The 12500-nt window shown below is 36.0% G+C and overlaps 1 protein-coding gene across 1 annotated transcript in view; it reads right to left on the bottom strand.

Annotated features, from left to right (window-relative positions):
• LOC137629309 (cryptochrome-1-like) overlaps nucleotides 1-12500 on the bottom strand; it is a 141342-nt gene that overhangs the window by 64446 nt on the left and 64396 nt on the right. The window contains exon 4 of the mRNA XM_068360566.1: nucleotides 8482-8590. Within this exon, the coding sequence (XP_068216667.1) occupies nucleotides 8482-8590 (109 nt within the window). The remainder of the gene's footprint in view (nucleotides 1-8481; nucleotides 8591-12500) is intronic.

Genomic DNA, 12500 nt, shown 5'->3' with positions numbered 1-12500 from the left:
AAAGGTCATACAAAAATTCTCTCAATACAAGACCTTTTTAGAAAATGGTCATCCAAAAATCCTCCGAAAAGCAAGTTAAGCCGAGTGAAAATTACTATAGTCAATTCTTTTTAGTGAGGCAGATTTACACAGACTCGGAAAAGTTTCCTGATCGCTGATTGGTTGGACAAGATAATCCTAACCAATCAGAGAGCAGGAAACTTTTCCGAGCTAAAAGGGCACCACTGCGAATCAGTGTAAATGCGCCTCATTAAAAAAAATTGAGTATAGGTATATAATTGTCCACAGGTATCATTGAATAATATAAAATCCTTTCGTTAATTAAAGCTGCATCAGGAGATTAAAAGCTGTACCTGGATAGATTCTCGGTAGCCACAAGGACAGAAGGGAATAGACAGAGTAATTCTAAATTATTATTATCACCCTCATTTTCATTATTATTTATTTTAGGCATAAAGAGTGTACCTCTATTCATTCCCATTTATTTTTATCAATGTCCTCTTTCTTTTATCATTATCATTATTTCTATTATTATTGATTTTAGGTATAAAAACGTATATCTATTCAATATTCATACCCATATATATTTATCAATGGCTTCCTGTTATTTCTTATTATCATTATTATCTTTGTTATCATTATTGATCTTAGGCCTAAAAGTATACATCTATCCATGACCTCATATTTTTACCAATAGCTTCTAGTTCTCTCTTATTTCAAGATGTTAAAATACATAACACCTATTCACTCTACCTTTTTCTGATTGCCAAAAATTATCCTTCGATTCTTTATTTGTTAATAAAAAAATATTCCATCAAATAAATTGCAGAAACGTTTGTCGTTTCATTTGTGGAAATACCCATAATAATTGTATTTTCAATTATACAGATCTTTAAGCATATTCAATGGCAGCTTGCTGAAGGTTGGTGTGTGCATGTTACTATCTGATATACATAACTAATCGAATTTTTTATCATGTTGATTATTCCGGTTCACCGACAAATATATAACTGTTACAGCTAATTATAATGAGTTGAAACATAATCAGACTAGGATTTCAGTTATTCATCCCCCCCCCCCAAAAAAAAAAACGAGAGAATATTCCAAGTTGCAAAATAGCTTGAGAATACTAATATACTCTAAAAGGCCTGACATACCTATAGAATGAAGTTGTAAAAATGAAGTTTTATTTATGTTATACAATTACTACATTAATTTCAATAAAAATATTAAAATATTACGACCAATGCTTCCATTTTTTCTAACATTACTTCCACCTCATTGTTCCTTAGTCCCTACAACTCTTTGTCAGTCGTCAAGTGCATTAAATAAATACAACAACAACAACAACAACAACAAATGCAGCCGTTTCTAAATAATACAACAACAACCACAAATGCAGCTGTTTCTAGTCGACTGCAGGACAAAGGCATCAGATATGTCAATTCATATTTGGCCAGTTTTCATCACCACACTGACCAGTGCGGATTGGTGATAGTGGGAGATTTTCGTCTGATCGCTCACAGCAAACCAACCTAGTATGGGTGAACCTTACCAGTATAGCTTTGCTGCTCATGGCGACACACAAGCCATTTCACCATGTTAAGGTATCCCCTCTCTGTATTTCGAGAGGGAGAGAGAGAGAGAGAGAGAGAGAGAGAGAGAGAGAGAGAGAGAGAGAGAGAGAGAGAGAGAGAGATACTGTGTATATATACGCACATACATATATATATATATAAAATATAATATATATATATATATATATATATATATATATATATATATATATATATATATATATACTGTATATATATACATATATATATATATATATATATATATATATATATATAGTACATATACATATATATATACATATAGATACATAGATAAATAAATAAAAAAATAGATAGATAGATAGATAGATACTGAATGTCTCTAAAACTTTTCAGTCCATCCGCGGAGACATTTTGTTCCTGGGTAGGGCGAATATGTGTGTGTATGTGTGTGTAGAAAGAGAGATTAAAAGGAGCGTAGGACGAATGTGTGAAAAGAGAGGGAGACAATGGATAAGAATCCAGGTCCAGGTGGCCTACAGGCCCATTGTTCCACCTGTGCAAAGATGATGTGCCAGGCTGAACATCATCACCTGCAACAGAATCTCTGCTCGGAACATCCCTTGATAGAACGAGATAGATGGCATCTGCCGTTTTCATCCGACACCTGCGTATGCATCGCTTTTTCCCATCTAGAGTCCAAAGCTTCCCTACATTTCAATTGTATAGAGAGAGAGAGAGAGAGAGAGAGAGAGAGAGAGAGAGAGAGAGAGAGAGAGAGAGAGAGATGTTCTGGGATAAGGCCGATTAAGAGCAAGTTAAATGATTTCAAAACTTAAAGCTATCAGTAATGAACAGCAACTTGACTTCTCAGGCTACTGTCGCTATGTTTACAAACATACAGAAAATTCTTTTTTTTTTGAAAGGAAGAAATTTGTACATTCACTCTTTAGTAACCTGTTTTACCTTACCACTTGAGAGGGGGGGTGATTCCTCCTTAAAATGCCGGAGGAGGGGGGGAGGTAAACAACCCATGTCAGCTACTAACGGTATCCGTAGATTTTTGCATAAGCGTGCACGCCAAAAAAACCCTCTCTGCAACGGTTGCTAGTTTGAACAAGGGTTTCATAAAAACCCCGAGAGCAGTAATGCTCATGGGGACATACTGTAGAAGTATAAAAACAATATAAACTATAGTCCATTTCTTTTAGCGATGCATATTTGCACCGACTCGCGGCGGTGCCCTTTTAGCTCGGAAAAGTTTCCTGGTCGCTGATTGGTTAGAATTATCTTGTCCAACCAATCAGCGATCCGGAAACTTTTCCGAGCTAAAAGGGCACCGCTGCGAGTCGGTGCAAATATGTATCTATAAAAGAAATGGACTATAGAGGGGCACTCAGAAGACAGCATGCCTTCGCCATGCCAAGCAGTCTTACTTTGCTCTTAATTCCACTGCGTACTTGTACGTCGATGTATTTTCATCAAAATCTAATGGATTTGTCCTTTGGTCATACCCCACTTGTCCACCAAGTTCCGTTGAAATTGGTTTGCTAGATTTTGCGGAATGTTGTTAACAAACAAAAATTAAACTAACAAACAATAGTTGCCATTCGATTGTTTTCAAAGTACTGCTGCGTACTTGTACTTTGATGTAATTCATCCAAAATGTTGGGTCATACCTAATATGACTACCAAATTTGGTCAAAATCGGTACCGTAGTTTTTGTGTAAAATTGCTCACCAACAAACAAAAAAATAAACTAAGAAACAAACAGGGGTAAAATAACACCAGTACTATACAATGATAGACGAAGTGACCTGTTCCCCTTTGAACAATAGAACTACTCTACTGGCAATTCTATGGTAATTTACTACCTCCATTTCTCGGTCTGTCTTTACCGTACAAACAAACACAGACAGCAGGATATGAAGACTTAATCCAGCGTTCAGTAACACCTAACTTCAAAGAGAGTCCTAACCAACATGACAAGAACCCACGACAGTTATTAAAAGCCTTTATGAGAAGCGAGATGGATATCAAAACATTGCTAGCGTCTCTCGGTGAGTAGGTTGTGGGAAGCTGATTAACTTTACAGTACAAAAATCCTATATTCCCTTTTGATGGCTTTACAACGTGTCTATTGATGTGAGGATATTTCGTCCTTTGTTTCCAGTGGCAATGAATGATGACAAGGTGAGATGACAAACGATGCTGTTGCTAATTAAGAGATAAAAATGGTTCGAGTGAACATACTTAGAGGATCACAGAATCTCTCTCTCTCTCTCTCTCTCTCTCTCTCTCTCTCTCTCTCTCTCTCTCTCTCTCTCTCTCTCTCTCCGACAAACACGCACACACATACATACATACACACACACACATATATATATATATATATATATATATATATATATATATATATATATATATATATATATATATATATATATATTACGGTCTTGTTGATAAAAGTTTAAAGGTCTCGCATAAATGGCACAGGCAAGAGACAGTGACAATGTCGTGGAAGCTGGCCATATAAGCACATGAAGAGCCATCACTCCACCCAAGCTAAGACCAAGAAGGGCTAGACAATGACTCCTGATGACTCAGAAGGTAGACCTATAGCCTCCCCAACCCCACGGCCTCAACCTTAGCTCACAAAGATGGTGAGGTTGGAGGGGGGACTCGAACCCCAGTCCTGCGATCGACAAAAAGCAAGACGGTTGACTTTGCAATATTGCTTACGCTGCATTTAATATCTTCACCCCAGGCTACCTGGCAGAGGATCAATATGCCAAAATATTACGTTTATTGTCAACCAAATTCAAAATGCTAAGATTTTTTCAAGGGGAATTTTTTTGGAATAATTTCCCTTCCACTTTCTATAAGCTATATTACTTAATTTTCATCTCTATCCTTAGATTTCATAGAAATTTTATTGACATTTGATCGTTTCTTTACACACTAGAGCATCTATGACCCCTTTAGGTTATGAGTAAATATGTTATCATTAACCACTTTACTCGACTTCAAAGATGTCAAGTTTTAATTAAACCAATCCTTTACTTAAAAGTTGTAAATTTATTTATAACTGTACAAGTGAACTATTTTTTTATTCTTTACATTAGGCAAATGTAAAAACAAAATAAACACTTTCTAAAATAAACTCACACAATAAAAGTATGCCTAATAACTTGCATTGCTAAGTAATTCTTGTTTTCAAAATCAATTGGCATTAAATGCTAAAGGAATTGTGGCATCAAATATCTTAAGGCAACACTTTTCTGGTTTTCTTTGTTTGTTTTTTTTGTCCCCATGAACAGAATTCTGAAGGAATAAACTGAATTTGTTACTGTGCTGCTCTATTTATTCAACTCTTGAAGACAGCTGTTTCAGCCAATAAAACATGACTTTTGTCATGGCATATTAAAAAATGAATAATTATCTTTAAGAAATATAATCAGACACCAAAGTGGAGTAGAAAACTGAAAGAACGAGAGAGGAGGGAAGACATGAAATCATAAGTGAAAAGGCAAAACGACAAAAAAAAGCTGGCATAAGATTTCCTGTCTTACTTTCTCTCAAGTCGACAACACCAGAGTCACCTGTAGGTCAGAAAAAAAAAGTCCCCCACCCCACCCCACAGACACGTGAATAAAGAGGTCACAAGCTTACGGTGGCTGCAATTGTGGCTTAGCCACGGAAGGCAAACGGAAGGTACTTCCCTGTAAAAATAGATGATGTCGTGGATGGTAAAACTGTCTGGTTACTATGACAACATCATAGCATATTTACATTATGGTCATGTTAAGAATGTTGACTATAATAAAAACTGAAGTACAGATGTTAATAATGTGAATATATGAATGCCTTAATTCTGAATCACATGCTTATCTTAAACTTGTGAATGTGATAGTTAAGTGACAAGTGACAACCCATAAAGACCAAAGGATTGCAGAAAAGGGAAATTACCTCAAGAGTTTAGTGGACTACGAAAACCGAATTTAGATATTTTAGGTAATTATTACTTCATTTGATTTAATGCAAAATACTTCTCAAGTTGTCACAATAAGACGTTTTCTAATCTCCACAGGTGTATGCATGCAGATGCTGATATATCTATCTATCTATCTATATATGTATATATATATATATAAATGTATGTGTATACATATACAACAAATGGATTCGTTTCTAGCCCACTGTAGGACAAAGGCCTCAGACATGTCCTTATCCATGTCTGATTGCTCACATCAAACCAACCTAGCATGGGTGACCCTGACTATAGTCCATTTCTTTTATCGATGCATATTTGCACCGACTCGCAGCGGTGCCCTTTTAGCTCGGAAAAGTTTCCGGATCGCTGATTGGTTGGACGAGATAATTCCAACCAATCAGCGATCACGAAACTTTTCCGAGCTAAAAGGGCACCGCTGCGAGTCGGTGCAAATATGCATCGCTAAAAGAAATGGACTATAGTACAGCTTTGCTTATCATGGCGACAAGCAAAACCTTTCACCACGTTAAGGGATCCCAACTCAGAATGCGACATACTGTATATTAAAACATTTGCACGCGCGCACACACACACACACACACACATATATATATATATATATATATATATATATATATATATATATATATATATATATATATATATATATATATATACATATATATATGCATACACACACACACACACACACACATATATATATATATATATATATATATATATATCATCACATAAGGTAACCCAATTCAGAATGGGACATACTGTATATAAACACATATGCATACACACATACATACACACATTATATATATATATATATATATATATATATATATATATATATATATATATATATATATATATATATATATATATCACCATTCATATCAACAGAGTTAATTTGCGTGAGAAGTCCCACACACGGAACAATGCAAAATGTTCGTTGTTTCAAACTAAATCTACACCCAACAACAGCAAACTCGTTGATGCCGTCCTACCAAGCTTTAGCCTTGAAATAGATACTTTCCCAATGAGTGCCTCTTGCTTAATCTCCACCATTCACTAATGCAGTTCCCATGTGTATATGCATGAATAACAAAATGAATAACAATACCCTTTGACCATTTCTGAAAGCAAAATCATTTTCATCATTTTCTCCTTCCCAGGTTAGACTTGTAACTTCGTTAGTTAAAAAGACCCTTTTCCTTACATGCAAGAATATCATTTTTAACCCCCCCCCCCACCCCCAAACCCCCCCCCCCCCATCGAAAATTGTCTGCCTCAAAATGTGTATTTCAAATAATTTACATAACATAGAAAAAATTTATTTTATCCTATTAATACATACCTGTATACAGTATATTTATAATTTTACATTTTGGGAGCTCAAAATTCAATGAAAAACAAACATTCTAACAGTTTGAGTTTGCCAATCTGTTGTCCCAATTCGTTAAAGATCAACTTACACATTTTAATAAAACAACAAATGAGTTTAATAATAATATTAATTGTTAATATCAATTCATAAGAATCTAAAATACTAATACGGAAATCCGATAAGGTATCAACACAATTGGCCTTGACTCCAAATCAGCCTTTAACCTTGTTAATCATGAGAACCTTGTTTTCAAACTCCCTACAAATCCCATATGAGTTTTACACATCAGGGAGAGGCTGCTCAGACTTAACTGCAAATTGAAACCTGAAATTCCCAAGTTGGTTTAGAACCCCTGACCTAACCAATTACAATTGATGAGGCTAATGAGGGGTAGATGAGAGATGGTTTGTGCATGCTCTTCGCACTCCCCAAGAGAGATTAGTTCACCAAACGTTCAGCTGGCCTTAACAAGGCATTATATGAGTTGGAAGACCCAGGCTTACATGGCTGAGGTCTAAGAAGCGCGAAGTAGGAGATGATGAATGGAGAGAAGTATTGAATTAAAAGCTCAAGATAGAGATGACTGGCGAAATCTAACAGAGGCCCTTTGCGTCAATAGGCGTAGGAGGAGATGCTGATGATGAATAAGAGGACAGCATTAACTACGGAGGACAAACACATTTATCCGAACGAGACATATCCACTTAGTAATCAGAAAAAGTAAACTGCTATAAACAGTATTATTGGTGGGCACTCACCTAACAAGAAAGGAATATCATTCTAAAATATACATAGAATAGTTCGAGTCATCATAGATGTCAGGATGCCAGAAAACCTCAAATCAATCATTCAATCGAGCCATCAGGATGTATAAAGGATTGCCTTGGTGAGGATTTGGCCTTGTAGGAGGATTCCATAACATATGAATCCCGACTTTGCAATTGAAAGGAAATGCAAGATCCAATTAAAACTGCACATAATGTGATCGCAAAAATGACTGCAGAGAGAGAGAGAGAGAGAGAGAGAGAGAGAGAGAGAGAGAGAGAGAGAGAGAGAGAGAGAGAGAGAGAGAGAGAGAGGGGGGGGGGATTTTCTACAGTCATTATCGGTAACATAAGTCCGTTATAGTTATTTGGATTTGACACTACAATTCGTTACCTAAAAATTTATTCGAGTAAGCAAAACATTCACTTGGTCCATGCTATTCTCTAAACTGTGAAATTTTTGTAATTTAAGTAATTTCACAGAAATTTAAACTGCGTTATAATATTGACTGAAAACAGCAAAATTAATAATAATAACAAAACCATTAATAATAATAATAATAATAATAATAATAATAATAATGAGAACGCATATGGGTGACCACCAAGGAATGCCACAGACACCTTCGGTATAGATGTCCCCTGAGTTTCAGTGTGGTAAGGCAGATGGCTAAGAGCCTTATCACAGAAAAAATGCTAGTAAATAAAAATAAAACTACTACTACTACTACTACTACTACTACTACTACTACTACTACTTGTACTTACTCGGAACAGCTGTGGTAGAACGTCCGCAGGTTGCCCACGTATGACGAAGAGACGTGAATTTAGCTTTCTTAACGAGGTGTCCAAATCCTCCAAACATTGAAGGAGAAACCTGCAATCAATTTGAAAATAATACCATTAATTATGCTCAAGAGTAATAATAATAATAATAATAATAATAATAATAATAATAATAATATTTATAACCTTGTTATTATCATCCTTAACCTATACCATATAAAGTGATATTATCTACACACATGTTTACAATCGTGTTCGGAAAAATAATAACAACAATAATAATAATAATAAAACTGTTGAAATCTTCATAAAATAATGCAGAATAAAAACATTGATATTTATTCGTGTGAGGTTAAATACGTCATGTATTATCCGTAGATTTCCACTTAACAAGTTTCATCTCTTCATAAAATTTCATCAATAATCATCAAGGCTAAACTGTAAAGTCTTTACGATTCTTATTTTCATTGATATCTGCATCTAAAATTACAACTTCTTGTATTCTAACAACATCAAAATCCCATTAATAATATGTCTACTGTTAACAACAATCATTACTGTGATGTATCAATATCATTTACTATGCACTAAAATCTATTCTGCTTAGTCAAATATTTGTATTACTAGTGTACGCGACCCGTCAAAAAATGGCGGCTAAATATCTAGATCGATATAACACATCCACCCAATTTTCACCAGGGTATGACTATCCCCTCTCCCCCTACCCGAGGGACGAGAGAGCCTGAGTAGTTATAAGTCTGGCAACTTTTTTTTTATGTCTACAACTATTTTTGTAACGCACTCACTTATATACACTGCTATTGTCATACTTTTTTTCAAGTGAGGCAGATCATATGGCCAAACTATTGGAATCAATGAGGCCAGCCCAATACTAATATAGCATAGAGAGAGAAAAGGAGAGAAAATTACAGGCTACCTACTACCGTAAATGCTACTGCCACCATTTATAATAATAATAATAATAATAAATAATAATAATAATAATAATGATGATGATAACAATTATTATTATTATTATAAAATATATGTTACTTCTTTGACAAAGGTGATGTCTAGTAAAATTATCTTCACTCTAAATAACGTATCCCTTGTAACAGAGAGAGAGAGAGAGAGAGAGAGAGAGAGAGAGAGAGAGAGAGAGAGAGAGAGAGAGATTGCTCGCACTAGTGCAAGAGACCCCACATGTTATGTAAGGCAGAGGTCGATGACCGGCCAAGTTATTATTCAGTTGCACCACGCAGCTGACAAATTATGTAACTGACAGTGTCACCCTGTTGACTTTAAACCTTTAAAATTTCCTCTATTACAAATTGTAAGAGCAATCTATTACATTTATGTATGTATTATTGTATTACGACATAGCTGATAATAGAAAATCCTTCTTTCTGCTCGCGGACAACAAGAAAACCTGGTTTCCATATGTAAACAATGAATGTACCCAAAGTAAAAGCTATCAATGCGCGGGTTCGAGCGAAGCCTACCGTAAACATTCACTCGTAAGGTTTCGAAACACGTATTCATTTCAATGTCTTTCGTTTCTGTGTCCTAATGATTCGTTCTTTTTCCCTTGGGCCGTGTTTTTAGGTGATAAGTATCACAGGTCCACGACCCGAGATTTGATGTTAATATAGCTTCTCATTTTTTTTTTTTTGCCACGTTTTATTTCTAACAATTCTTACAAAATCTTGTCATGGTAGGAACACTATCCAAAGGTGATAATATTCTCAACTTAACCATATCAATGGGTATTTTGTGACTACTTGCTGGTATAAACGTCATTGTAATAGTAATGCTAAACATACATACATACATATTATATTTACAATTTACGTATACATATATTATGAGTATATATATATATATATATATATATATATATATATATATATATATATATATATATATATATGTGTGTGTGTGTGTGTGTGTGTGGGGATACTTAAACGTGGTGAAGGGGTATCGCCATAATTAGCAAAGCTGTGCTAGTCAGGGCCACCTATACTAGGTTGGTTTGCTGCGAGCGATCAAACAAAAGTCTCCCACCACCACCAATCGACAGTGGCTAGCGTGGTGATGAAATCTGGCCAAACCCCAGACGAGAAATGACATGTCTGAGGCTACAATTGTTGTTGTTGTTGTTATTATTGTGTATGTGTTTGGAGTACTTGAACCTCTCTCAGGTATCTCTTACCTTGCTTTCTGGAGGGATAACCTATAATATGCAATGTGCGGGAAACTGTAGGCAGTATTACGTTTTTGTAGTGCCACAATCTGCATTGGATTTTTTTTTCTCTACATTTATTGCCTCTACTCTCTTCCTACTAAGCTTCCCAACCTCTCTAACTTGACCTTGCATCTCTTTTGATCCTTCATTTACAGAGTAAATCCTTATGATTCATATGTCCACTTACTACCATCGCGCGGTGTACTGTAGACATTATAGCACGGATTGCGAGTTTAAAAATAATAATCAATGGTCTTATTAAATAACTTAATAGGGTTGTGGTGGCCTATTGGAAACGTCCCTGCCTGGCAATCTGCTTGACTGAGGTTCGAGACCCGCTCAAGTTCGATAGTTTCTTGTAGTGTCTGCAACCTCACCATCCTTGCGAACTAAGGATGGAGGGTTTGGTGAGCCTATAGATCTACCTGTCAAGTCATCAACAGCAGCCATTGCCTGAGCCTTCCTTGGTCCTAGCTTAGATGGAGAGGGGGCCTTGGGCACTGATCATATGTATATATGGTCAGTCTCTAGGGCACTGTCCCTTGCCTCTGGCATTCATGAGCGGCCTTTAAACCTTTAAAACGACCTCATTGCCATTGCGTCGTCTATTAACATCAATCAATCACTTGATCACACTTCCGTCTTACTGGCAATAAAAAGTGGCACATTATTAAGGTTTTTGATCAGTGGATTAAAACTTAAAGGCCGCTCATGAATGGCAAAGGCAAGGGGACAGTGACATTGCCCTATCAAGCAGGACAATGCCATAGAGACTGACCATATACCATATATCAGTGCCCAAACCTCCTCTCCACCCAAGCTAGATCCAGGGATGGCCAGGCAATGGCTGCTGATGACTGAACAGCTAGACCTATAGGCTCACTCTAACCACCCCAACCTTAGCACACAAGGATGGTAAGGTTGCAGACACTAATGGCACTAACGAGACTGAGCGGTATTCGGAAACATCACCCCCCCCCCCCCCCCCCGCGACTGGCAAACACCAGGCAGCGACGTTACAAATCAGGCCACAACAGGAAAGACTATTCAGAAATAATACATCGAACCAAAGCAAGTATATGAATGCCAACCTATTTTTCTTTTTCTTTTGTGCTTTTCATTAGTGACACAATGGCACTCTCGTCCTCCGTTCGACATGGAAATAGACACAAGGTTTAAAACGTCTAATTGCCAATGAGGATATGGAAATAAAATCAGAGAATTACTGGTTGGACAAAAGACCATTTGGACTATAAGGCAGTGGAAATAAGTGACGATATATTGTTTATCAATATTTATGACAATAACATCCTTGAACAGGTTTGGTTTAAATATCAATTATAAACACATATTTTCATATATATATATATATATATATATAACAAAACGTCCGTTTCCTTTAAAAAGTAACAAACATGGATGAAAAAGTGCACAAGTCAGACACTTCAACCCATTTAACTGAAAAAAAGACTGCAGTACACCATAATTTAAGTCAAGTTACTTCCTCGACATTCATAACTATATTTCCCACAATCTCCTTTTCAAATTTAAACTCTTAATTCAAAAGACACTCAGTTACTGAAATTAGTTTTCTAAAATGATCTACAGAGGAAAACTAATCCTAGCAGACGAAGAATGAGTGAATTTTCGCGAATGTTGTACATATAGTGCACACGACCCGTCAAAAATGATGGCTAACTATAACACGGCAGCTGCGGTTTTATGGTTTACCTCTCGTGTACCCCCTCTAACCAGG

Source organism: Palaemon carinicauda, chromosome 37 (assembly GCF_036898095.1).
Source record: "Palaemon carinicauda isolate YSFRI2023 chromosome 37, ASM3689809v2, whole genome shotgun sequence".
Lineage (NCBI taxonomy): Eukaryota > Metazoa > Arthropoda > Malacostraca > Decapoda > Palaemonidae > Palaemon > Palaemon carinicauda.
This window is presented reverse-complemented; position numbering and strand designations above follow the sequence as displayed.